The sequence below is a fragment of the Carassius gibelio genome, chromosome A2 (assembly GCF_023724105.1).
Source record: "Carassius gibelio isolate Cgi1373 ecotype wild population from Czech Republic chromosome A2, carGib1.2-hapl.c, whole genome shotgun sequence".
NCBI lineage: Eukaryota > Metazoa > Chordata > Actinopteri > Cypriniformes > Cyprinidae > Carassius > Carassius gibelio.
In genome coordinates, this window is record NC_068372.1 from 15,483,108 (window position 1) to 15,510,982 (window position 27,875).

The following is a 27,875-nucleotide window of genomic DNA, read 5'->3' on the forward strand; positions in this document are numbered from 1 at the left end:
CGTTTTGTTAAACAGGGAAACCTTGTGTTGGGAAGGATTGTAACACAGACACCTGTGAGACATTTCCTTTGAAAAACAATCACTTCCCTTTGCTGCTGAGCAGTTTTCAACACCACAGGTACTTCGGTAAAGCCAACTAGTGGGAAAGGTTGCCAAATGGAGAAATACATTTTTCAATAGTCCTTTCATAGTGTCTGAGATGTTTCAAAACCTAGTGAGCTTCTACACAAAGCGTACATAGTGATCTCACTTCTATGGCCGAATACTCCAATAAGCATAAATATACATGACATACACTTTCAGGAAAAATATTTTGTTTTTACTTAAAACCTTTTTGGACTTTTATTTTGATTGCCAATAAAGACATTTACAAAGGATTTTGATTTCCTATTAATAGTGAACTTTTGAATTTTTTATTCATTAAAGAGTCCTGAAAAATGTATAATAGGTTCCACAAAAATATTAAGCAGCACAACTGTTTTCAACACTGATGATAACAATAGGAAATGTTTCTTGAGCAGCAAATCAGCACTTTAGACTGATTTCCGAAGGATCATGTGACACTGAAGACTGCTGAAAATTCAGCTTTGCATCACAGGAATAAATTACATTTTAATTTGAATCTATTCAAATAGAAAACAATTATTTTAAATTATAATAATTAAGACTTCGTTGAAAACATATAAAATCTTTCCAACCCCAATTGTGCAAGTGCAAACTGCCTTCTTAATAAAGGAAACTTGCAAATCTGCATTATAATTATTTTCAGCATAATTTAAGGGGACAATGATGAAGCTCAAATCTATCCTTTAATGCAAGTCACCTTGTAATGACCTGTGGGACAGTGCTGAAATAACATGGCCTTTCAGAGATTTTACAACATATTTTTATAGTCTAAACATTTTTTTCCAAGTTCAGAACTCACAATGGGCTTTGCAAGATAATGAAGTCACAAAAACTTATATAAGCGGCTAAGCAACAACTCTCTCAGATCTTGTTTTATCCATGCCATTAATCCAGTTCTGGACTCGTAAATCTGGCTGGCCTTCTCATGGAAGAGCCGCGGATGAGTTCAAAAGACTGTTTTATCTCTTTCCCACCACAGCTCAAAGCTTAAATGATTATTCGGCATACACTTATGAAGGCCATCTTCCGGGTGGAACCTCACAAATCCTATCGTGTTGCACCGCATACTTCCTTACCAATGACTTCTCTCCAACACCCACTCCGTGTCATGCCAAAGACAATTTGTCCAGACCAGGCCATCCAGAGCTCAGATAATAAAACCTGGACTTGAACTAGAGTCTCGCAGAAGAAGTGCAAACTGAACTACTCTACTAAGTTTAAATCAGGTGCTTTGTACCTCTAGAGCAAAGGCAGGAAATCTAAAGCAAAGCAGGACCTGAACTGACCCAGCAACAGCTGTGAAACTGTTGGCCATAGACTGCGATTTTTGTCTGTAATGAAAGATCTGCTTGATCTGACAGTCACACCCAACTTTCATCTTCATTCCATTTTCAGTGTTTCCAATTCAGTGTATTCTCCATAATCGTTCCATTCATTCATACTAGATATGGAGTCACTGGACACACTAACTGGACAATCACTTTTAAAATAATTGAACAGAGAACGCATTAATAGAAAATGATTTTTTTGCATTGCTTTATCTGTGAGTCACAACCACTTATTCTGCTCAGGAAAAAAGCATGCAATAGTTCATTTCCATTTATATATATATATATATATATATATACAAAGAACCATATGTACCTGTGTATTGTTAAGAGTACCAACAATCTCGCTCTAGTGTTCTACAAAGCAAATCTTTACAGAATTAATTCTCAGCAGAGTGAAGATTTGATATAAATCCCATCTACAGAGCAATGAAGCTGCCTGGCAATGAATGCAGAAAGAAAACATGTCACTTTATATCTGTTTTATGCCTCATTCAAATCGCATGTCAACAGATTATTTAAAAATTTTAGTGTAAATAATTTTTCTTTATTAATGGTCAAGGAATGTTAATTTATTTTCTAACAACATTGGATTTGCAAATGGACTCATTAGATAGCAGTTCACTTAAATATTTCCAAAGCAATAGATCTAATGTTGACAAATGGAGACCTACAGAGACCTTTTAATGTCTTATTCAGGTTTTAAAATCCTAACTAGAATCTAACTCTTTCCATAAACTCCCAAGTTTCCAGGTATGGAAACTAAACCACAAATCCACCTTTTTCAAATTTAAATGCACACTTGAGTCTTACTGAAACATTTGATGTAAACCTGGAAAAACAAACTCCTCATATTTATGATAGCGCTGCATGCATCAACAGTCCTTCAAATCAAAAGATATTATCTGCAGTATCAGTCAGTGTGTACAGAGTGTAGCCAGCAGCCACATAAGAAACCACATTAAAGAGATTAATATATATGCAAGTACGAGGGTGTGTGTGTGTGTGACCCCGAGACACCTCTTCGACATGGAAAAGTATCTCTCACCATGAACTTCAACTCAACCTTGACTCCTCTCTCCTCAGCACGCACGAGATCAGATTTCTGCATGAAAAGAAGACTAAGATGACCCGCACTTTGCACAGCAACATAAACCCTTCTTTATCAGATCACTTTAGAGTACAAGACAGCCTTAATAGTTGTTCCCACGTGTGATAGTTAAATACCACGTGATCTGTTACAGTGACCTTCCCTTTTCTATTACAGGTATACTACCACTTTGGCTGTATTCACACCTAGTATTAAAGGGTTAGTTAACCCAAAAATCAAAATTAGGCTGTGTTTTACTTACCCCAGAGGCATCCTCGATGTATATGACTTTCTTCTATCAGACAAATCCAGTCAGAGTTATATTAAAAACGGTCTTTGATCTTTCAAGCTGTTTAATGCCTCTCAGCGGGTGTTGCATGCATCAGTCCAAAAGAAGTTAAATAAAAAGCACCAATCCATAAAAAAGTGCCTCACACAACTTGAACAAAGGCCTCCTGTGGCAAATCGATGCGTTTTTGTAAGAAAAATATCCATATTCAAAATGTAATAAGCACTTTTGTACATGGAAGCAGCTCTGGGTGGATGACGTATGGAGGTAGGCTTTCACATGCGCCTCTCCGAAGTGACAAAGAGACTCACCGGCACATGTGCAACGCCAACCTCATTCATCATCCTCCTGGAGCTGCTTCCGTGTACAAAAGTGAGCTAGTGGATGCGTCAGAAAGAAGAAAGTCATATACACCTGCCACAGGGGGAGTAAAAAACAGCCTAATTTTTATTTTTGGGTGAACAAAACCTTTAAGATGCATTTTTGATCCAAAGCTTTATGCAGTTTAAATGGGGTCTGAAAGGTTTTGAGCTTGTCCACTTTCAGTCACTTCCAGAGGTAGCCGAAAATGCATTCCACCGGATTGCTTTCGTTGTGTAAACGCTCATGTGGTTGAACGCACTCGAAACAGCCACTAAGACTGCCATTACGGTACATGTTGTTGAAGTGCACTAGTCAGACAGATTTAAACTTAGCCTGCTGAAATCGTAAGTTAATAAAAGCTGCTGTTCTCTGTATCATTTATCGTGTCCCCTTTTGCATTCTTATGTAAACTGATCACAAACTCAGCCTGCAAAAAAATCAGGAGAGAAATGGTCAAAAGTTGATATTAATACACCATGTATAAACGTATAAATGTATAAATGTGTCTCCCTTGACTACTTGTGATCCGATCACCCAAACATATCTTGATAAACAGGACCTTGTTATGGTTGTTACTAACTGCATCATAAAAATTATTTTAATATTAAATAAAATTAATGTTATTATTTTGGTTGTCCTGCACCTAACTGCGCTACAAGTGAAATATCACAAATTATTTACTATATGATTTACTAAATTAGTTTGCGACCCTTGAGGCTACAAGGATCTTGCTTTGTGGGCCCTGCTCAAGAGCTTTCCAAATTGAAGACATGCACAACACAAAGTGTTCCTTCATTTGTTTACATAGACCGACTGATATATGAATATGAAGCTAATAAAATGTCTACCACTCTCAACTTTCCAACATTGTATTGAACAATTTTCTAATCTAATAAAGACTACTCCTCCTTTGGGGAGTGAGTCTGCCCTCCCTTCAAACCCACAGTCAAGGAGAGTGAATTCCACTGGCCTGACGTACGTTTTTACTTTCACAGTCTTTCATACATGAATTCAAAACTATTTCGAGCTTAGTAAGAGCCTTAGTGTAATGTCTAGGGAGAAAAGTATTGAAGGCATGGAAATCATAGACTTGGATGAATGTTTCAAACACCAATTTCAAGGTCCGAACTGAAGAATGGAAGATATTTGACGTGATGTATAACATCTGTCATCGCTAATAAGTTAACAACTGTTACAAAAATAAGGGAAGTCTACGGTGAAAAATTCAGATGTAAGAGAACTACATTCCCATCAGCTCATTTAATTAAAAACAGCTGAACATGCCCTGCTTTGGAATAACCTTGACGTATAATTTAAAACAAACTTCTTCTGATAAATCAGCTTGGTCTTAGCCGAAATCAAGAGTATCCTCCAAATGTACTACGAACCGTGCAGCCTCGTGAAAAGCTCCTTGGGTCATCTTTAAGAGTTGTAGTTTACAGCTCGGGGATTAAAACAGAGAACATATGTTTCTTAAAGATGTAGCTAGTGATTACTTCCAGCAGGACTAGCAAAGCATGCTAAGCTAATTATATCTTATACAGATTTTGTCCATGCTCTCATCTGGTCTGGCTACATACTTTAAAATAAGAGGTTTGCATGTATAGCTACAGTAGATTTATAGCTTCTTTAGAAGATTTATACATATTGTGTCAGTATCATTGTACAGCACAAGATTGTACAATTTAGGAATGCTCTGTAATGTTTTTTAAAAGAAATATTTTATTCTCACCAAGACTGCATTTATTTGACAGAAAATTCAGTAAAAACTGTAATATTGTGAAATATGTTTAATATATTATGTATAACCGCAATTTGAAATAACTGTATTTCTATTTACATTACATTATATACATTTATACATTTTAATATGCTGATTTGCTGCTCAAGAAACATTTTTTATGATCAATGTTGAAAACAGTTGTATCACAAAACTGATACTTTTTCACAATTCTTTGATGAATAGAAAAATTCAAAGGAACATCATTTATTTGAAATAAATATTTTTGTAATTATGTAAAGGCCTTTATCGTCACTTTTGATAAATTAAATGAATCCTTGCTGAATAATAATAATAATAATTTCTTTAAAATAAAAAAAATAAACACTTATTTCAGACTTCTGAATGGTACTGTATCATGAGGTAAGCATTTAAGTATATGGAGGAACCATTAACATGGTACTTTTTTGCAACTGATCATTCTTTCAATTGAAAAAAAGCGCTAGGCCTATTCTTCATCCATAGCTAAGATAACTTTAAAAACCAGGGAGGTCTTATAGGGTTAAATGGGCAGCATTCCTAATAGCATTATTCAATAATAGTAATATTAATAATAATCTTTTTTGTTGTTGATATTATTGTTATTGTTGTTATAACTGACTATTACTATACTATACACATTTAATCACAATAAAACACAGCACAGCACAAGCATCAGGACTCAAGCTCCTGTGAGGTTATCAGGGAGGAAGTGCTGGTAGGAAAGGGTGCTCTCTCATCACAATACTATCTGACAGCTCTGAAGCTGCTCTGCCCACTTCTCCTCAGCCAAACAGCCCCATGACTTACTACTAACAGTGGCAAGTTTAGTGCTCGGTTTGATACACCGTGAGGCTAGATGACTCAGTGTGGAGCAAATGAGTGGCTAGGCTTTTCCATCCCAGCAGTGGCAAACAATGAAGAGCCACAGATACACATTAAAATGAAATAACTCAAGACACAAAAACGCCTCGCTAGCACTCCAAACTAAAAAAAGGGACTCCCAAGTTTGTCCACAATACATTTCATAAACTACCCTTGTAAAATGCAAACATGTGGAGACTAAATGACCAGCCACAATTCATGTGGGTTTAGTTTCAAGCTTTGAATAAACAGGGTTTGCTAATTTGGTTCTGTCGTTTTATTTTAAACTTCCTTATAAGCTGTAAATGTCACGTGTAATATTACTTTGAAAGGAGAACTGTGTCATTTTTCATGTTAAAATATTTTCTCCTATCCAACTTTAATAGCTTCAATATGTCCAGTGCAGTAACATTAACTAGGCTTACAAACATTAAAAGAGACTTTGAAAGAGATAATTCACCCAAAAATGATGTGTTTCCCATCCTGTATGACTTTCTTTCTTCTGCAAAACCATGATATGATAATAGAATGGTGTTCATATCACTAGAGTACACTGTTGTTTTGGACCCCACTGACTTTTATTATATAGATAAACCAGTGAAAACATTCTTCAGAATATCTTTTATTTTCTGCAGAAGAGAGGAAGTCATATATAAGTATCTGAATAATGACAAGATTTACAGTTGGGCTCGAAAGTTTGGGCACCCATTGCAGAATCTTTGAAAATATGAGAGATCATACTTAAAGCATGTTAAGGGTGCCCAAACTTTCGAGCCCCATTGTACATTTTTGGGTGAACTATACCTTTAACACCTTGCAAACTGTAAGCAGAGAGAGAGACAATGAAACTTGGTCTATATAGAGGCTACAGCGTCTTCCCATCTGCGATGCTTGAGGCGGAGCTGGTGTAAATCAAAGCCACAGAGGCAGTCATTGGAAGAACCGCTCTGACATTACTGCGGACAGGCTGAGGAGAGACGAGATCTGCTCTCGCTGAGGGCTGGATATACTGCAGGCCGCAACCACACACACACACACACACACACACACCGCAGGTTGGCTCTGAGGATGCCCTCACTGGAGAACAACCTTCCACACTGCACACGCTATCCACCCCCTGCATGTCTCCTTCATGTTCCAACCCAAGTCCAAGTCCATGTACAGCACATTTTACAGCCACAGCCACTGAGAATCATAGATTACTGCCTGTTCTCTCTCACATTATTTTATTTACCTTCTAATTTATAGACTCAGTGAAATCTTTACCAGGTTGATATAGTGTTTTTCTTTTTGAAATTCTATTTCCTGCTATTGTTTATGAAGTAGATTTGCTACTTGAGGCATTAAGTGAGGGATATTCTCATTGTAGAGAGCATCTGATTAGACAATAAAGTTTATATTGCAGAATGAGTCATCAATAATTCGGGTCCACTAGATGTGACAGACTGCGGATGTTTATATCTGCTCGTTAAGGCAGCATTTTTCCACTAGAAAATAATGTAATATTGTGAAAAATTATTACAATTTAAACTTAATGTTTTCTATTTTTATTTATTTTAAACTGGAATTTATTCATGTGATGGTAAAGCAGCCATTACTTCAGTCTTTACATGATCCTTTAGAAGTAATTGAATATGCTGATTTGCGGCTGGAGACATTTCCTATTATTATTAATATTCAGCAGTTGTGCTGCTTAATGTTTTTGTGGAAACTGAGATTTAAAAAAATTCCCAATATTCTTTGATGAAGAGAATGTTCAATAGAACACCATTTACTTGAAAATATATATATTTTTTAATAAAATAACAGTTTTGATTTAAAGTGCCTTTTATGATTTTTTTTTTTCAAACTTACTGACCCTAAACTTTGAAATAGTAGTGTATATATGAACTAACAGGCTTGGACTGAAAGCCTCAAAACACAAATTCTGACTTTATGGGGTCTTTAAGTGTTTGTTTGAAATCATCGGTTGTTCATTCTGGGCATGATTTATTAGAGCAAAATCATAACAACCACTGTGTTCTAATAAAACCCCACCAGAATAAATAAACGAAGAAAGTCTACAAGAAAAGGCCTCAAGAGTCCGCCTAACAAGTTCCCCAGCAGCATTTCTCATTTTATTTTCATCCACATTCACACAATTCATCCAAACACATCCAGTCAGATTCTTCTCCCCAAGGCAAACTCAAAACACCACCATGGATTCAGATCAGATATGGAGACTAGATAATAATAATAATAATAATAATAATAATAATAATAATAATAATAATAATAAACATGTTCTCCACAGCATTTGTGAAGGCCAGTTTATTTTTACGATTTTATAGCCTCACAACAACAACAAAAAGGTCCAGCAAAATAATCAACAAGTCAAAAGGAGCAAAACAAGAAAAAACCAAAGGCTAGCTAGTGATGGTTAATGAAGACCATATGCCTACCTTCACTGGTAGCTGCATTCTTTGGAGCTTTGGTTGATGTCTGATCTGTACTTGAACTCAGGTCGGAGGAAATACTGGAACTGCCTTTCCCTAAAATCACAAAGAACACCCCAGGACACATCAGGACACCCAACACTAATAAAGAAACATACTAGCCTTAAAAAGCAAAAGAAATAGAAAGATATACTGTTCTATGTAAACATCAGCACAGCTTCTATTTAGCATAATCATACGTGTATGTATATAATGCTCACAATACACAAAACAAGCGTGCACAAATAACACATGACTGTGTAATGTTCAAAAGAAGTCAATGCGACAGGGTTCACCAAATCTTATGATAAATGCCAGGCATTCTTTTTCTGTCCATCACAAACTTAGAATAACAAACCCGATGCCTCCCACAGATCCTCCCGAATGGCAGGGACAAGAAAAAAAATGAAAGCTAAAGCTGTCTTACAACTCACATTGGAGAAAAACTGTCTAAATAAACACAGTCCCTGCTAAATTTCATCACATAAAAAATATATATATAATCAGGTGATCAAAGTTACTAGGAAACTAGAAACCAAAACAACTTTTATTTATTTATTTACTTATTTATTTTTTGTGATGACGAACTTCTTTGGAACGCTCCACGAGAAAGCATTTTGTTTTATAATATCTGAAAAGTTGATTCCAAATTAGGAAAGACAAAAGTAAACCTAAGCCTCGTGTTTCTTCTAATTTGCAATTTGGTTAGTTGTGCTGATTCCTCTTTGTTTTCTGATTTATTTTGAATCGACACAGCCAATAACCAGCAGAACAAATGTATTTCTGTTTTTTCGACATCGGTAAACCTAAAACAACAAGCCCTGGTGTGAAAGTTTCCTAAACACTCCTGTTTGTTTCAATGGCACTCGAGAGCATCAGGTCACATATGAAGCATGTTTACAGTCTCGATGAGAGAGAGAACACAACCCCATAAGCTTTTATTTGACCATAAATGGCCTGACTGATGGAGCTTCCACATTGCCGAGCAAAAAATGTGTTTTGCTCGGTAAACAAACCTGTTTTGCACTAAATAGTCTCCTAGTGATATCACTTAAGACATTTCAGGCAAGTTTCTTTTTAATGACCAGTGAAATCAGTGAAGCAAAGTGGAATCTGCTCAGACACTATACTTGAATGCAACGTCTAGTTACAACACATGCATTGTTTATTGTTCATTGTTTCTGAAGAATGTGCTTCATTGCTGATGAGATTAATTGACTGAACAAACATGACGTTGATGGAATTCTACAAAGCTATTGGCAAAAATCCTCAACCATACTCACATGAAATTTGAAAAAATAAGCAAGCGCTTTTTTATGATTATGGAGACAGCACTGAGGCCTACTTTATGAGGAGCAAGGTATTCATAATAAAATCAGCGTGTAGGTTAATACCTTTTTAAATGCAAGGTACAAATGTTACATAGAAAGACACTCTAAACCAGTTCGAAGATCGCAGTGTTACATTAACAAAAAAAAAAGCCTTAAACCAACCAAGTAGGTACTATGCTCATGTGACTGAACACTTACAAAAATAAAGAAAAACTGGTACTCTTGACAAACGTCTCATAAGTGAGACTAGAACAAACAATAGTATGTTCTTAATGCATTGAAGCCACTTAAACAGCACTTAACATGGAAAAGCGCACATGTACTATTTGTTGGCTTACAAATTGCAGATTTTGTCTTACTATGTTCAGTTATATCAAGGGAGGTCCTAAGCAGAAATAACTAAACTAATCAGAAATAAATGATCTAATCAGCAGACAATATGAACATTCCAAGAACCTCAACAGCGAAACATAAAAGCAAACATTGCAAAAGTTATGTGTTACGTGAAATATGTAAATTGGAGAGCTGCATGCGTGTGGGGAGTGTTCTTGGTTTTTTCACTGAATGCCAGTCTTGAGGCCAAACCTTGACCTTCCAGAGAAATCTGGTGTACTTTAAAAGACCACAAGTCTCTCACGCAGCCAAGAACTCACTCTGTGAGAGTAAAATCTCTGGCATGACTGCTCATGGTTATTAGGACATGATCAGTAGCGACTTTCAGCATCCGTATTGTAACTGACGGCCTCTGGCCTGGCCTTTAATCAGTCATATACCCATATGTTGTGAAAAATGTAGAAATCTGCCCACAAGCTAAGAAGATAGTTTGTGTTAGGCCTTCATTTCTATCTTATTAAAGCACACACACCCTGCGTTAATGGTTACTTTAGTAAAACCATTCAGCTTGCATTGAGAGCTCTGATGTTGGCACACACTCGCGTCTTATTAGCTCCAAACTCAAACCTTTTAAGTTCTCATAAATTATTTTATGAGAACTTAAGAATATATATATACATATATATATATATATATATATATATATATATATATATATATATATATATATATATATATGTGTATATATATATATATATATATATATATATATATATATATTTTTTTTTTTTTTTTTAAGGCACTACATAATATAAATACTTAGATTTGTAGCAAGATTTGTTAAGCATAAACAACAAAAATCTCAAAACCTGGAAACAATGAATAATGTTACATACATTTACATTTCTTTTAAGCATGCATTAGTAAGGATGACATTCTGAGGTATAAACTCTATCAAAATATTAAAAAAGAAAATGACAAGTATGCACTGGAATATAGTTATATATAAAGAGGTTGCAGCAAGGCTCCTGTTGCCCACAAAGAATGAGGGGGAATAGTGACGTTGACACAACTATGGCTGCTGTATACACCGAGATTGAACAGCAGAAAGCAGCACTGTGGCTGGCTGTGAGTCTGCTTCTGGCACTCACCTTCACTCCCGCTCTGTTTGCCATTGTTCGCACCCATCCTGTGGAATGCATAATCTACCGTCTGCGCTCCGGGAAAAAAGTATCCATATGCGTAAAACACGTATGGCTAAAGAAAAGATGTGTTGAAAATCCGTCAGAGACTGCTTTCAGATACAGTTCGATCCTTCAATGCAACTAGAAAAGTAGAAATGACGGCAAAAGTCTGAGCAACAATTATGCAATCGGTAAAAACTAAACGCAATTCCACAAACGTCAGTTTAAAAACTGTATTACTTCAGATACAGTGTTGGTTGTGCACTTTCTTCATGTTAAAGGCTCTTCGTCTCCAGACAGCGCGTAGTCATCCAAAGGAGAGACTGGAAACCAGATCCATGTTGCGTCAGGCGCACGCATACGCTCGTGCAGAATCTGTTACCATGAATACAGTTCAGCGTCTGCTGCGAGCGCGAGGCACTTTGACCTAACATCCTCCCTCTTTGTTGTACAGTAACGCAATGCTTTTAAAGCCACGATGTCTAATATTATGGCAGGCTGTAAATAAAAAACTATTTTATACTGCCACTACCTATTTTTAATTGCTCGTAGTAACTTGGCTAGTATTTTTTTTCTCTATGTATTTTATTCACTATGTAGCAAAATAATTTTAATTATATCTAAGCAAATATGTATATTTATTTATTCATATTCATATTTTACGCATTCTTTTAAGTGATTTTAAAAGTCTTACAAGGTTACATGAAGAATCTTTAAAGACAGAAAAAATATTTTATAAATTATTATTATTAATTAATCTTCACTTTATTTATATTAATATCAAAATTATCTTAAATTATATTCAAAATCCTATAATAACAAGTTTTATATTTAATTTGATGTTATTATGTTAGACCAACTATACTATTCTCAATATGATTATGACTAAATATTCTATTGTAAATGGCAATTTTTTTTGCCACTCATTCTATTCGTGTCTGACTTTCTCAGACCAATTTCAGTTTTACTATAACTATTTATTAGTACTTATTTCTTAGACAGTTGCTATCTATCATTTTATATTATTTATTAAAACTAAAACATATTAGGCACTAATGTATATTCCGGTAGCTATTAGTAACAGACTGAATCTCAGTAGTAAGATTTTGATTGAAATATAAAACTTAGTCATCATTACATTATTAGTTATAAGAGCTTTTGTGTTTGTCTTGAGATAAAAAAAAAAGAAAAAAGAAAAGAAACATAGAAATAGATGCTAGTTATTTTAAAATAATAGCCTATATTTTAAAAGAACATTTTAAAATGGTTTTCGTAGCGTTTTTTTAAGCTATATACATTTCAAATCAATGGACTGCATGGAGGAAATATGTGAAGAAAAATGCCTCTAAAATAGACTAAGACTGGGGAATTTTGTATACAATTCAAAATATAAATAAAAATTCCCTAATTGTGGAACTGAACAATAATTTCTACACTAGTGTAACGGGCTAGCAATTCATGCAATTCATATAACCTCCAAGCTAGGTGGCGACACAAACTCATTATGACAGCACTACTTTCTTCTACTTCGTGGCTGAAAAGCGTCAGCTCAAAACAGAAGAAGCAGAACTTGAACCTGTATGCTGCTGTAAGTATCTATGGTAAGTATTTCACAACTGGGCTAACTTAGTTTTTTTTCCCTTAACGATCAGCCGTTATTGTTCTCTTATTTAAAGCAAGCAAGTGAACTGGTATACTGTAGAAAACCATGGCTTTAACCAAGCAAGCTGACAAGCCCGCGTATTTATGAGCCGGTGTGTAGAAACAACGTGATAGTCTGGGCACTGATTGATGTGCTCGTAAGGCTAATATCTGAATTATGCAGTAGTGCTTTGTTAAAGCTACTCCTTAGCGAATTTACCTCAGCGAACCTTTTTTGATGCTGATGCAAGTAACGTTACTATGATTTTTGCTAATTCAGCTATAAAGTCTTCTTGTGTCCTGCTTCTGCTGCCATTAGTGGTTAATTTAAAAAGCGATATCTCGTTAGACCAGAATTTCCGTTTAGATAAATAATAATATAAAACAATCCAGATTAAATCACAGATTATTATTAGGGAACAGGTCACCCAAAAATTGTAATATTTTTGCTGAAAATGTACTTACCTCAGGCCATTCAAGATGTAGATGAGTTTCTTTCTTCATCTGAACAGATTTTTTTGATAAAAATAGCATTACGTAACTTGCTCATCAGTGGATCCTCTGCAGTGAATGGGTGCCGTCAAAATGAGAGTCTAAATAGCTGATAAAAAAAAAAAAAACAATAATTCACACGACTACAGTTCATCAATTGTAGTTTTGTGACAAAAAATAAACATGTTTGGAAGAAACAAAACTGTCAGTAATGTATTTGAACTTTAAGCCATTGTTTCTGGCCAAAGTAATCTAAAATCAATAATAACACTTCCTCCAATGAAAAAATCTCCAGTTGTCTTCTGATATTAAAATTAACCACCATATTTCTTTAGAACTGTTTTTGCCTGTAAACAGTGCTTGTTGTGCAAACATTTCTCTCCTGATACAGATGAGAGGATTTTTTACTGAAGCAAGCAAAATGGACAGAGGACTCGTATGGAGTTAAATACAAACCCGATTCCAAAAAAGTTGGGACACTGTACAAATTAAGAGTAATAAAAGGAATGGAATAATTTACAAATCTCATAAACTAAAATTTTATTCACAATAGAATATAGATAACATATCAAATGTTGAAAGGGATACATTTTGAAATGGCATGCCAAATATTGGCTCATTTTGGATTTCATGAAAGCTACACATTCCAAAAAAGTTGGGACAGGTAGCAATAAGAGGCAGGAAAAGTTAAATGTAAATATAAAGAACAACTGGAGGACCAATTAGCAATTTATTAGCTCAGTTGGCAACATGATTGGGTATAAAAAGAGCCTCTCAGAGTGGCAGTGTCTCTCAGAAGTCAAGATGGGAAGAGGATCACCATTTCCCCCAATGCTGTGGTGAAAAATAGTGAAGCAATAACAGAAAGGAGTTTCTCAGAGAAAAATTGTTAAGAGTTTGAAGTCCTCATCCTCTACAGTGCATAATATCATCCAAAGATTGAGAGAATCTGGAACAATCTCTGTGCGTAAGGGTCAAGGCCAGAAAACCATACTGGATGCCCGTGATCTTCGGGCCCTTAGACGGCACTGCATCACATACAGGAATGCTATTGTAATGGAAATCACTACATGGGCTCAGGAATACTTCCAGAAAACATTGTCGTGAACACAATCCACCGTGCCATTTGCCGTTGCCGGCTAAAACTCTATAGGTCAAAAAAGAAGCCTTATCTAAACATGATCCAGAAGTGCAGGCGTTTTCTCTGGGCCAAGGCTCATTTAAAATGGACTGTGGCAAAGTGGAAAACTGTTTTCTGGCTTGCCTGCAGTCCAGATCTTTAAGATCATAAAGAGGAAGATGTGACAAAGAAGGCCTAAGACAGTTGAGCAACTAGAAGCCTGTATTAGACAAGAATCTGACAACATTCCTATTCCTACACTTGAGCAATTTGTCTCAGTCCCCAGACATTTGCGTAAGTGGTAAACATGGAATTGTCCCAACTTTTTTGAGATGTGTTGATGCCATGAAATGTAAATTCAACTTATTTCCCCCTTAAAATGATACATTTTCTCAGTTTATACATTTGATATGTCATCTATTTTGTATTCTTGTATTCTGTATTTTGTTTTTATTCACCATTTGTACAGTGTCCCAACTTTTTTGAATCGGGTTTGTATGTCTTGATGAATTTGTTTATTACAAACATGCACTTCTTTGCTTTACAAGACCTTAATTGATGGACTGGATTAATGTGGATTATTGTGATCTTTTTATCAGCTGTTTGGACTCGACATTTGTAAGCAACTGATGTAATGCTAAATTTATCTAAATCTGTCCTGATGAAGAAACTCATCTACATCTTAGATGGCCTGAGCATGAGTACATTTTCAGCAGAATTTCATTTTTGGTTGAAATATTCCTTTAATTGTAATTTTTATGTATTCTAAGGATTAGCTGTTATTTTCAAATGTACTATACAAACATATGTTGTCTTACAGCTCTGTGGTCATTATGTAAGCCTTTTTCTTTCTCATTCTGTAGGAATAATGTTCAACAGCAATGGCTACTTACAACACGCTGCAGGACCGGATCAGAGTAGCCAAGGAGCTGCTTGAGCGAGTGGACAAGATTTGCAGTCGACAAGGCCGTGAGGTTGAGGGACGTGCTAAACTGTGCAGTAAGCTGCGGGCTGAGCTCAAATTCCTCCAGAAGGTAGAGGCCGGCAAGGTTGTGATCAAGGAGTCCCACCTGCAAAGTACCAATCTCACTCATCTGAGGGCCATCGTCGAATCAGCCGAGAATCTAGAAAATGTGGTGAGTGTCCTGCACGTGTTCTCCTACGAGGGACCTGATGGCCAGAAGCAGACGTTGGTGGTTGACGTGGTGGCGAATGGCGGACACACTTGGGTGAAAGCCATCGGCCGCAAGGCGGAGGCACTGCACAACATCTGGCAAGGTCGTGGCCAGTATGGGGATAAAAGCGTTATACGACAAGCAGAAGATTTCCTGGAGGCCAGTCGGCAGCAGCCTGTGCAGTACAGCAACCCTCACATTATATTTGCCTTCTACAATGGGGTCTCCAGTCCTATGGCAGACAGGCTCAAAGAGATGGGCATATCTGTGAGAGGTGACATTGTTGCTGTTAATACAATGATCGGAGTTGGAGAAGAGGAAGAGGATGAAGACAGTGAAGACAAACCTGGTTGTGTGGAAGAGGAACAGGAGGGAGAGAATGAAGCTTTAGTTGAGGAAGAAGAGGAAGTTGATGACGACGACGACAGTGATGACACAGAGCTTATGCACACCCGTGTTGATCGAGACACCATTGTGGCCAGCCTTGCCTTCCCCACTGAAGTGAAGGTGGACGTGTGCAACAGGGTGAACCTTGACATCACCACTTTGATCACGTATGTGTCGTCCCTCAGCCACGGCAACTGTCACTTCACTTTTAAGGAAGTGGTGCTGACTGAACAGGCCGCTCAGGAACGCCAAGAGAAGGTCCTGCCCCAGCTGGAGGAGTTCATGAAGGGAAAAGAGCTGTTTGCTTGTCATTCCGCGGTTGAGGATTTCCAGGTGATCTTGGATACGTTAGGAGGCCCAGGAGAAAAATCCAGAGCCAAGGAGCTGCTGGCCAGGCTTAAAGTAGTTCCGGATCAGCCCTCTGAGCGCACCAAACGCTTAGTTACGAGCTCAAAGGTGAATCATAGATCACTGATGATCTTTGGGACAGGGGACACCTTGCAGGCCATCACGATGACTGCGAATAGCGGATTCGTTCGCGCTGCTGCTAACCAGGGTGTGCGATACAGCGTGTTCATCCACCAACCTCGTGCACTCACTGAGGGGAAAGAATGGAGAGCAACTCCAATATGACTGACGGGCTGTAAAAGACTTATGTCAGGAGGTTATTGTATAAGATATGGACAGTTATTGGATGAGAGATGGCTAGAGTTATTTATCATTCTTAAAGCCAGACATTCATGAGAGGCACTACTGTATAGACACAAATAAATTGTATGGCTGGTTGGATACAGACACTCAGCAATCTTTATGTAAACTCAGTGAGCTTAGTGCCTCAAATGTAATTCAATGCAAAGCCAGCAGAGATGTCAAATTAACCAAATGTATGATTATATCAAAAATATAGTGTCAAAACAGTGTTTAAACAGAGGCGTATACTTTTTTTTCAAAGCTCTCGTCTACATGCCTCAGGGTTTTATTATTATTATTATTTCAATTTCTTTTCACAAACCTGATCATCTGGTGACATAAATTGTCATAAGAGTACTAAATAAACTCTTCAAATGACTTTGTCTCATGAAGAATATCTCCTTGTGATTCTCTGACGTTATGTTGTGGTTTTCTTTTGAACTTTTCATTCAAGATTCCTGAAAGAAATGTATCCTGGTTTCCACAAAAATACTGAGCAGCAGTTATCACTATAACTGATAATGATGGTGTTTCTTGAGCACCAATCAGAATGATTTCTGACAGATCATTTGGCAATGAATGAAGATGGCTGATATTTATTAATATCAAACAAGTGACTGACATTTATTTTAAAAACAGAACACTTAGCTAGAAATGAATTTATAAAGAATTCAACACTTTCTGGTTTTGAAAGACGTTTATTGTTAATATGAACTACATCTGTGCTTATTCTTCTAGGACACCTGTGTGAACTTGAGGGGAACTGACTTTGTAGATCCATGAACCTCAGGACCGATTGATTAAAAATAAAAAATGCAAAAAATGTGAAGCCAGCTCTAGTATAATATATGCGTAGATGCTTCATGAGATGACACCTTGCACTATGAAATTCAGATTGAGATAAATATTTTAATATTTCATAAAATAACTTCCTATTAATTTAAATAGTTATGATTATATTTGAAAGGAACTAGAAAGTCACTGATATCACAGTCCTAGTTTACCATCATTATGGCCTTCAGTAAGAGACAGGCAACTACTGTACAGTTAGCCTGCTGACCTCTACGCGGACAATTTTGTTAAGGTGGTAAAACACAACATGCTAGTTTGAGTCTGTACTGTAAACCCGATACTGTAGAGGTATTATCGACAAGATGGCCCAGGAATTACAAACAGTTTTAACAAACACTAAAACTATTTGTAGTTGAGAAAGAAATGTATTATGGAGACGTAACCCATCAAGTTACGTGGCATTATTTAACACGCTCAGATCTTAGCATATTAGATACATATTTCCTTTGTTTACATGTAACCAGTCTGCGTGAAGACCAAGCCCATTCAGCCGAAGCTGTCAGTAGTGCTGCTCCCTTCCGAGTCATGAACTGAAGCAAAGCTAACAAGACGTCGAGCACACGAGTACCTGTTCATTTGGTAAGTATCTGATTTGTACACACTTTTTCTTTCACGTTTATTGTAACAGCACACTGCCATTCGTCTACTTTGTTGAACGGTTTGTTATACAACCACGTTATAAGTTCTCAAGCAGTACGTTTTTCCTGTTAGCAGAGTGCTAAAAACCAAATCCTCCCTTAAACACGGAAGTGGCAGTTAGCGCGCTGTCAGTATTTAAATATAAAAGGAAAATCACTCGAGATTTTACTCCCGAGTGCTCGCGAACTACAAGAGCCCCTCGTGTGTGTGTCATTTTGACACAATTGAGCAGGGCCGCGGGAAGTAATTTTGAACAGGGGGTGCTGTGATTTTTTTTTTTTTTGACAAAAAACCTATGAGCCTATAGGCCTATTTAAAATACATTTTAAAAATAAATACATTGAGATTTACTACTTTATTGTCATATACACTTCAGTGCACAGCCAGCCAGGGTCTGAAACACAGACATCAGTTCTCAGATATGCGCAATGCGTTATTAATCTGAAGCAGAATCAGAAATAATAGTTTAATAATCGAAAGAAAACGAAATAATTACTTTCATTACAATTTCAGATAGCCTATACATACATGCAACTTATTTAGATACAACAAATAATATTACAACAAAATATAATATTAAATCAAACTTCACAATAACGCTAAAACAATGCAATCGGTTTGGTCAGCTGGCTTGAGTCACTGCACGTTTATTTCACACGCAACTCTATTAACTCCAAAATCTTTTTACGCACACCACAAGGAAATAATCTCTGACTATTTAAGCAATTTGTTTATTGAACAGTTCTCCACATCCATTACGCAAAGAACACACGCACAGTATAAAGCTTTCTGTCTCCATCTCCAACCTTTTTACACAAACAAAAAGGAAATAATCTCAGACTATTTAAACGTTATTTAACAGTTCTCCACAACCATTACGCAAAGAACACACGAACGAAATAATACTCTCCATCTCCATCCCCACCACCTTACAAAAATACTATAGTGTACTACTTACAATTGCTTCGCTAGTCAAAGCTGATCCCACACTTGTTGCCAAAAAAAATAAATGTTACAAGCGCGGCAGCACAATGCTCTTACCTGAGCTACATGCAGGCGGGGTGCCCTGGTTACAGGTGTCCAAATGTCGAGGTGCGCTGTATTATATAAAGATGGATGTATTCTGCATGGAACGAGCGGGAAACCTCGTTACTCGGCGACCAAACCTGCCTGCCTGACGTTGACAACGTAACTTCCGAACCTGTGTTGATTAGGCCTCAAAATATGAAATTAAAATCCAAAATATATACGTAATATCCTATGTGTGTCAAAATCATTTTCTAAAATATTCATAAGGAATTTATAAATTGTGCAAAATATTTTAATAGGCCTACATTTTTTTTATCTCCCTCTCGTCACTAGGGGGTGCTGCAGCACCCCCAGCACCCCCACTTCCCGCGGCCATGCAATTGAGTTAACGTTAGCCTGCTAACTCAGCAGCTGTCATTAACTGTATCAATGAGCACTTTCTGAAACAAGGTGGTTGGCGATCCCCTTTTTGAATGATTGAAACCCCTGCATTAGAATAATTTACTCTCTAGCGGCTGTTGAATGAATTAATACAATCCACGCGAGTCTTGCTTTCCTGTAAATGACTGTACGAACGGAACAGGTGTCAAATATCGCGCGTAAATATTGTTGCCGTTTTTCAGTTGTCGTGGAATGGATTACCACCCCAAGTTTACTTATTTGTCACAGCGGTAGGTCCTCCGCAGTCCGCTCCGTTCATAAAATATTTTGGCATATTTACATTATAGTGAAACTCACAGCACGTATTTTAGATTTTAAATGACGCTGCTACTGAATATAAAGACCGTTGGAGAACATGTGTGACTATTCATGTTGTTTGCTACCTTATACATATCTGTGATTTACAGTCTGTCAAATTATTGTATCTGTAGGGATACAAATGATGTTCCCATTAAATGGAGAACCTTGTGCTTTATCTACCTATCCATCCATCCATCTATAATATATATATATATATATATATATATATATATATATATATATATATATATATATATATATATATATATGGAGGGTGCATTTAATCATAATTTATATGTATTATACTCAGAGATGATGCGTGGTCTGTTTTGAAAGGCTAATTAGTAAATATACCGCTATAATGACAGAAACATTTTATTAGACTGAACCAGGGCCACAAACAAAATCCTGCAGAGGTATCTTTATAAAAATGTGATGCCCCATTAGTCAAGTGCTCATTTACATTTTCCATTCAAATGTTTTTCTGACTCTTTGTAATCATGTTAATCACGTGAACATAGTCACGCCCCCTCTGTATACACCACAGAAGAGCTGTGTAAACGGAGTAAAACAAAAAACAACTTAAACTAAAACAACTGCTGTTGGTAGCAGTCTGCACTTGAGTCAACAGCAATAATACTATATTATTGTGTAGAGACTCCGCCTATGATTCCAGTTTTTTTTTTTTTTTATACAAACTTATTACATACAATCAGATTACACCTATGACCTATAGTCTCACAATCTGGACAGTTGCCTGATACTGAGGATTATCTGTGTGATTTATTTGGCAATATGTAATCCATTGATTCCACATGGATTACATCTGATAGGAAGATTTAAAGGGGTGTTCCCCCTCAAAAAAAAAAAATAATAATTCCGTCATCATTTACTCACTATGTGATTCCAAACATTCTTTGTGGAACATAAAAGATGATATTTGGAGAAATATCCCATTGGCTGTTAACTTGTTTGTCCATCCAATGGAATTAAATGGTCACCAAAGCTGTTTGGCTGACCACATTCTTCAAAATGTCTTCTTTCATGTTCCACAAAAGAAAGTCACACAGGTTTGGAATGACATGAGGGTGAGTAAATGATGACAGAACTTAAATGTTTGGGCAAACCATCAACAGTCCTGAAGGAGGACTGATGAGTTTGTGTTTTTCCTTCATTCTAGTGAGCAATGATGTCAGTTAGGAAGGGAACTGACAAATGCTGTGCTAGCTTTCATGAGAAACCTCATTGTTTTAGCATTTTTTCAGGGGACAGAGAAGAAAGTAAGTCTGTGTTATCATCATCATAAGCTGAATGAATGATGGGAACGAGACAAAGCTGATTATTCATAAGTAACACCCCAAACATGTTTAACTCACTTGAAAGGGTGCAGGTATATTATTATTAATAATGAATAAGGGTAATTGTTCCTGTATGACTAAAATAGTTGCTGCTGTATAAACAACCACACAAGCATTAACATCTACTCTGTTCTTCTCAAAGTTCTTCCTTAATAGGTTTCCCTTAATACCCATCTACCTCTGATTTCTCACTACTTCACTGCACTGCCACCCATCTCTCATTTCCTGAAGCAATGGCTGCTAACAGGAATGCTTTGGCCCTTCACAAAGTGATAATGGTGGGCAGCGGTGGCGTGGGCAAGTCAGCATTAACACTGCAATTCATGTATGATGAGGTAAGACTTGATGTTTAGGGATTTCACATCATGTGTAAATTGAGGTTAACTACGAAGTATAATTTTGCTGATTTTTTTTCAAGTTTGTTGAAGACTATGAGCCCACCAAAGCTGACAGCTACAGAAAAAAGGTGGTTTTGGATGGAGAGGAGGTCCAGATCGACATCCTCGACACAGCGGGACAGGAGGACTACGCTGCCATTCGGGACAACTACTTCCGCAGCGGAGAGGGATTTCTCTGCATGTTTTCCATCACAGAATCCGAATCCTTTGCTGCTACTGTTGATTTCAGGTAGACCGATGACTTGGAAACCGGTGGTTAACACAATACTGGTCTTGCACAGTAGAAATCAAAAGCTTGGCTAATTATCATGTTTGTGCAAAACATATCCAGAGCTTTCTCATTTTACCTCTTAATTTTAGAGAACAGATCCTTCGAGTGAAGGAGGAGGAGAACGTACCTTTCCTGCTGGTGGGAAATAAGTCAGACTTGGAGGAGCGACGGCAGGTCGGAGTGGAGGAGGCCAAGGCTAGAGCAGATCAGTGGGCAGTCAGCTATGTCGAGACTTCTGCCAAAACCCGTGCCAACGTAGATAAGGTAGGCCTTGCAAAAACTGGTTTTGCAACCATTACATGTAATACTTTGAGGGATAGTTCACCCAAAAACGAAAATCGTCATTTTTTATTTACCTACATGTTGTTTCAAGCCTGCATGACATTTTCCAATGTGAAATTTAAAGATTATATTTTGAAGAATGTTCAAATTAAAAAAAACTAGGGCTGTCATTAGATTAAAATTTTAAATCGTCACACCTTTTTCCAGTGATTAAACATGATTAATCACACACTTCATAGACCATTTATCTTGCTTCAAATGTTTATTTTGTAATAATTTGCTGTATCCAGAATTTTTGCATTAAAGGGATACTCCACCCCAAAATGAAAAGTTTATCATTAATCACTCACCCCCATGTCATTCCAAACCATAAAAGCTTTGTTCATCTTCGGAACACAATTTTATATATTTTGAATGAAAACCAGGAGGATTGTGACTGTCCCATGAACTGCCAGGTAAATTACACTGTCAAGGTCCAGAAAAGAAAGATATTGTCAGAATAGTCTATCTGCCATCAGTGGTTCCACTGTAACATTATGAAGCGGAGAATACTTTTTGTACACAACGGAAAAAAAACCAATTCATCTCCTCTGTATCTCTGCGTCATCATAGTGCCATTTTGGAGAACATCTGCTGAACGCAAACTATGTATGTTCTTCTGTTTTAGCCGCGCTGCACAGATGCGCTGTTTTTATTCAAATCAAAGCGTAAATACATGTAGAAACCATATCCATGTGTTGTGGCTGACACAGAAGAGTTAGCAGATATTCTCCAAAATGGCACTATGGGGACGAGGAGACACAGAGGAGATGAATTGTTGAATAGTCTCTTTATTTATTTTTTGCGTTCAAAAAGTATTTTCGTATTTTGATAACATTACGGTTGAACCACTTATGGTTTTCATCTCAAATATTTTAAATTTTGTTCTGAAGACAAACTAATCTTCTACGGGTTTGGAACAGTGTGTGTGTGTGTGCGCGTGTGTCGGGGGGGGGGGGGGGGTATAAGTGATTAATGACAAAATTTTAATTTTGGGGTGAAGTATCCCTTTAATTGCATTTAATTATTTTAACATGCTAAGGATTGTAAAATGTATTGTTTGCATTAAAATTGACAGCCTTAAAAAAAATCTAATTTAATTTTTTAATTTTAATTAAAAAAATTGAATTGGCCCCCACTGACTTTGATGCAAACACTGGAAATATCTTTTGTGCTTCACAGAAGAAAGCCTGTCAGTAATACATGTTTTTGATGACGTGAGTGCGAGTAAATGATGACAAACTTTCATTTTTGGGTAAACTATCCCTTCACCAAGTACAATGAATCCGTATTATTAGCAGAACTAATGATACATTCATACAACCTTTGTAATCTCTCCAGGTGTTTTTTGATCTTATGCGTGAAATCAGAGCCAGAAAAATGGAAGATGGCAAAGAGAAAAATGGAAAAAAGAAGAGAAAAAGTTTGGCAACCAGAATTCGAGAAAGATGTTGCATTTTATAATGACTGGGTCACACTATAACGCTAACATCTCTTCTCTACCCTTCCACTGCTTCCCAAAAAATCCATCAAGTTTTCATAACACTCCAGGCAAAAATGCTGGAGATCATCTCCTAAAAACACATCTAGGCTACAGCCTGTGTCTGTTTCTCAATGGTATAAAAGGGCAGAACATCAGATATGCATTAAAATAACAAATGGTTTCAAAGGTCTTACATATCATAAGAACATTTCTCGGCTCAAGCACACCGTAACTGACTATAAATAATACTATTATATATTTTTTACTTGTAACTAGATTCTGTTCACTTTAGTTGCTTTTAGTTGAATGTGAGTAGATTAAGTGCTGAACACTAACACTTTAGGTAAAAAACTACTACTCCTAACTATTTGTTAGCAAGTTTACAGTGTATTTTGAGGATTTTAACCTCCTGCTCTGTTTTACTTTTTAAATTAAAGCCTTAATATTAGAGTATACAAAAATGTTGGGTGTTAAGCCACATAAATGCTGTTAGGTAATTTTCTTAAAGAAAATTATAGCTATATATCTTTGTGTAACATAGGCAATGCTAAATATTTCCCAAGCAAATATACAAATTATTAAAAATATTCTCAGGAATCGATGGAATTTATTCCTAATTGGCTTTTTACCAAAACCTTTCTTTAAATTCAAAGTTTAAAGTGTAAAAGCTCGTGCATTTCAATAAAGCTGACACTGTCCATTATTTCATTTTCATATCCTAAATCTAACAGTGCACCAAACTCATTTCCAATCTCTCTTTTAAACACATATACAGTACTGTGCAAAAGTCTTAGGCCACTAGTATTTTCTCCAATAACAAAATGGTTTTAAGTCAGTTATATCTATGTTTTGCTGTAGTGTGTCAGAAGTCCAGACAGACTGAAGATGATGAGGTCAGATCTCTGTTGTCAGACTCCTTGTGCAAACAAAAATTATTCCATTATTCCATTTAATGGCAAAAATAATGTTTGGAAATGTAAACTGATATTTATACTGATATAAATACTAGTGACCTAACACTTTTGCACAGTACTGTTCATAAAATATTTGTAGTCAAAAGGGCTTATTCACTTATTCCTGTGTGTGGCACCAGATTTAGAGGTTTGTTTTGTGCTATCTAGGGGTCCCAAATAACACACAGATTTTACAATTTAAAAATGAGAGTGTCATCTAGCTTTAGTTGACTTTACTGTGAAAACAGGTTGGAATTTATTACAAAGACTGAATTGTGTACTTTATCATAACTTATATGCAATTTAATATTTCTTTAAGTTTAATAATAAACTACTATTTTAAGTTTAATAATAAACTAATAAGTTTATTATTATTATTATTATTATTTTTAAGGGGAAGAGTTAATTGTGAAATCATACTCCCTCATACTAAAATTAAAAACCGCTAAGGGCTAGACACCATCTGCATTTCGGACACCTGGTCCTGCTGGCTGGAGTAAAAAGAATTGTCACCCTTTGATGAATGGTTTTAAATAAGCACATCCACATGTAAATAAATACATGTGAGCTTGACAGTTTATTTCCACATTACTATGTTGTAATCTTTTGCAGCTACAACTACACTATCTCTTTTAAATGCTTTCTTACTGTCTTTACTCAGATAGTTGTGTGCACTGTGGCATATGCAAGTTTTTCGTTCCCTCTGTTTAATCAGTCATAGTGGTTTACTATGCCTCAGCAAGCTCTTGATTGGTCTGTGTGTGTGGTAAGTGTGCCATGTGGCAATGATACTGACATATCAACAACTGATGCCTCAAGAGACCCATCATGACTTTTAAAGAGTGACTGTCTTTGAGCGCAAAAAGGGTTTACAATACAGGACATTTTAATATAAGCCTCTATTGTTTTAGTCTTTCTTATACATTTAGATACACTTTCATTCTATATTTTGGGTGTCTCGTGGCAAAATGCTGAACATGCAGAAATTTGAATTCAGAAAAGGGTAAGGCCAAATTATAAGCATTATCGAACTAGCTGACATCAAAGAAAAAAAAACAAAGACAGCACTGATGTATGTAATATTACAACAGTAATTATGGTGATTGTAGAATAAAAATCAAATACAAACATTTAAGCATAATTACCTTATAAAATGTTTTGTTTCTGTTACATTAATAAAATCTATTTTTGTAGACCTCCAATATGAGATTCATATGGTATACTGTACAGCAAAAACATAATACCTACAAAAAAAGACTGAATTACAACTTGCAGAAATGCGTAGTAATGTTACGGTGTTTTATCTACATTTTTCCATGGTAAGATGCATTTTGAAGATATTAAACATGTTTTTAGTAAATATAGCATAACAGATTTTAACTTGAAATTGTTTTTGACAAGGACTGTATTGCATTACAACTTTTTTTAATTATATTTGCCGTATTATTCAACAATAGTTTTTTGTGGGCCGTTTATGATTACAATGTCTGTTGCCAGTCCATGTTTTTTTATTTATACAAAAAAGAAAAGATCATAGACTGTGGTAAAACCAAAAATAAAAAGTCCATAGAAAATTAGTAAAGGAGCCAAACCTACAAATACTTGACCTGACCGGTTCTAGTTAACAGCACACAGTCAATATTGAGAGGTAGATGGATGTGTTGATCAGACATCTTTTTGTTAAGACTGCATTTTGAGTTTGAAGACATATTCCTCTGAATTCAGTGAAGGATTCGCAAACTCCATGGGAGTGGGCCAGAGATGGCAAACTACTTTAAATAGGCTGCCAGTTACAACAGCACCCCAGTTTTATGATCCTGTCGTTGAGGTGCAGATATAAAAGTAAAAGAGAATGTCTCTTTATACAAGCAAATACATTTGATTTTAAATTTCAAATGTTGTGAAGTCAGTTTCTCAAGAATTATTGCTGGTGAATCCTGCCTCGGGTCCATGTGTTCGTCTGGCTCCTTTTGACTTTAAAAAACAGTGCACAACTGGTGCACTAAATAAAAAGTTAGATAAGGTTTTAATTGTAGTACCTCCCTTGTCTGCTTGTATTGGTTTGTTTGGAGTTGCATTTAGACTGATCTTGTGTAACTGAGATGGGCTGTAGGTCAGCCCAGGGATCTTGGAGCATTGACGGTTTGTAATATTTTTCCATATCATTTGCCCCTCTTTCCCTGCCATGCGCCGACCCAAACGGAGTGGATGTCCGAGGGGAACCCTTTAGGAGAAAATTGTCATGCAGAAAGACGTTAAAACGACCACACGTACTCAGAGATGGTATAACAGTGTCCTAACCAACAACAACAAACGCTCGTAAATCGCATAAATTAATTCGGATTAGAGCAGCAGAATACCGCAAAGAAGCGAAATTACTGCACATAAACTGTTTAAAAGCTCGAATTGGGCATTAGATTTTACCCTGTAATGCTTGTGAACTACCTGATATCCAGAGTGTCGTCCTGGACTCTCATACGGCGAGCGTCTGAACGGTGCGCCGCGGGGACTGGGGCTCGATCTGCGCGGGGTATGACCCGGAGACTGAACGTTAAAATATTTCCCACCGCCGCCGCCTCTGTTACCACCAAACTCTCTCGGTGGTGTATTGGGAGAACACTGTCCAAATCTAGGTCCAAACGGCGGCGGTGGGGTAGAAAATGCCCACGGAGGCGATGGAATCAGACTCCCTGTCCTGTCGAAGGCTGCAGGCGGGCTGCGGAAGCCTGCTGCCCGTGGACCAGAGCCCTGGCGGGGATGGCGAAACTGTGGTCTTTGCATCTCGTACTGATATTTTCTAAGTCTGTTTCCCAAACCTAAGAAGACTAGTGTATTTATAACGTGACGCTCTTAAACGTGTTTTTCGCTTAGCATAACAAAACAGCACAACCCGGAAGAAGAATCGTCTCTCGGCGATTATTATTTTAATACAAAGTCAGTGAAAGACTCGGTACTGCCACCTATTGTCACGGCGCGCGAAGCGCCCACAGACGCATTTAAACATCGAGAGTACGAGTACCAGTAAACACCAGCCATTTAACAAATGTTTTAGTGTAGTTCAGACACTAGTTGATTAAGTATTTTTTCAAATAATAATAATAAAATGAAACCGTGTAAACACTAGCCAAATATTTTTTTTTTGTTCAAGGACCACTTGACTGGTCCACCAGCACCTAACCAGTAT

The 27,875-nt window shown here is 36.7% G+C and overlaps 4 protein-coding genes across 6 annotated transcripts in view; 2 read left to right on the top strand and 2 right to left on the bottom strand.

Moving 5' to 3' along the window:
- Nucleotides 1-11,573, bottom strand: part of fbxl7 (F-box and leucine-rich repeat protein 7) — a 32,932-nt gene extending 21,359 nt beyond the window's left edge. The window contains exons 1-2 of the mRNA XM_052615651.1: nt 11,109-11,573; nt 8,261-8,350 (exon numbers count right to left, since the gene is read on the bottom strand). Of these exons, the coding sequence (XP_052471611.1) occupies nt 8,261-8,350; nt 11,109-11,145 (127 nt within the window). The 5' untranslated portion in view covers nt 11,146-11,573. The remainder of the gene's footprint in view (nt 1-8,260; nt 8,351-11,108) is intronic.
- Nucleotides 11,574-12,638: 1,065 nt separating this feature from the next.
- Nucleotides 12,639-17,024, top strand: ca2h7orf25 (chromosome A2 C7orf25 homolog). Of its 2 annotated transcripts, none has more exons than XM_052615681.1 (2): nt 12,639-12,729; nt 15,258-17,024. In XM_052615681.1, the coding sequence occupies exon 2, from the start codon at nt 15,276-15,278 to the stop codon at nt 16,587-16,589; it is 1,314 nt and encodes a 437-aa protein (XP_052471641.1). In that variant the 5' UTR covers nt 12,639-12,729; nt 15,258-15,275; the 3' UTR covers nt 16,590-17,024. The 2 variants fall into 2 exon arrangements, with proteins under 2 accessions (XP_052471641.1, XP_052471630.1); XM_052615670.1 differs by having other exon boundaries at nt 12,658-12,742.
- An 890-nt stretch (nt 17,025-17,914) lies between these two features.
- Nucleotides 17,915-25,586, top strand: ralab (v-ral simian leukemia viral oncogene homolog Ab (ras related)). 2 transcript variants are annotated; one of them, XM_052615694.1, is made up of 5 exons: nt 17,915-18,077; nt 21,408-21,600; nt 21,684-21,892; nt 22,024-22,198; nt 23,597-25,586. In XM_052615694.1, the coding sequence occupies exons 2-5, from the start codon at nt 21,499-21,501 to the stop codon at nt 23,717-23,719; spliced, it is 609 nt and encodes a 202-aa protein (XP_052471654.1). In that variant the 5' UTR covers nt 17,915-18,077; nt 21,408-21,498; the 3' UTR covers nt 23,720-25,586. The 2 variants fall into 2 exon arrangements, with proteins under 2 accessions (XP_052471654.1, XP_052471664.1); XM_052615704.1 differs by having other exon boundaries at nt 17,949-18,077; nt 21,497-21,600.
- mplkip (M-phase specific PLK1 interacting protein) lies at nt 25,555-27,608 on the bottom strand. Its single transcript, XM_052615716.1, has 2 exons — nt 27,137-27,608; nt 25,555-26,915 (listed from the first exon to the last, which is right to left on the bottom strand). The coding sequence occupies exons 1-2, from the start codon at nt 27,470-27,472 to the stop codon at nt 26,718-26,720; spliced, it is 534 nt and encodes a 177-aa protein (XP_052471676.1). The 5' UTR covers nt 27,473-27,608; the 3' UTR covers nt 25,555-26,717.
- Nucleotides 27,609-27,875: the final 267 nt, after the last annotated feature.

Bases quoted from the DNA above. Each gene is read 5' to 3' on its own strand.
- ca2h7orf25 (XM_052615681.1), top strand. From the start codon at position 15,276: ATGGCTACTTACAACACGCTGCAGGACCGGATCAGAGTAGCCAAGGAG.
- ralab (XM_052615694.1), top strand. From the start codon at position 21,499: ATGGCTGCTAACAGGAATGCTTTGGCCCTTCACAAAGTGATAATGGTG. The intron at 21,893-22,023 runs GTAGACCGATGA...TCTTAATTTTAG, and splicing joins GCTGCTACTGTTGATTTCAG to AGAACAGATCCTTCGAGTGA. The intron at 22,199-23,596 runs GTAGGCCTTGCA...TAATCTCTCCAG, and splicing joins CCCGTGCCAACGTAGATAAG to GTGTTTTTTGATCTTATGCG.
- mplkip (XM_052615716.1), bottom strand. From the start codon at position 27,472: ATGCAAAGACCACAGTTTCGCCATCCCCGCCAGGGCTCTGGTCCACGG. The intron at 26,916-27,136 runs GTAGTTCACAAG...TTTCTCCTAAAG, and splicing joins GACGACACTCTGGATATCAG to GGTTCCCCTCGGACATCCAC.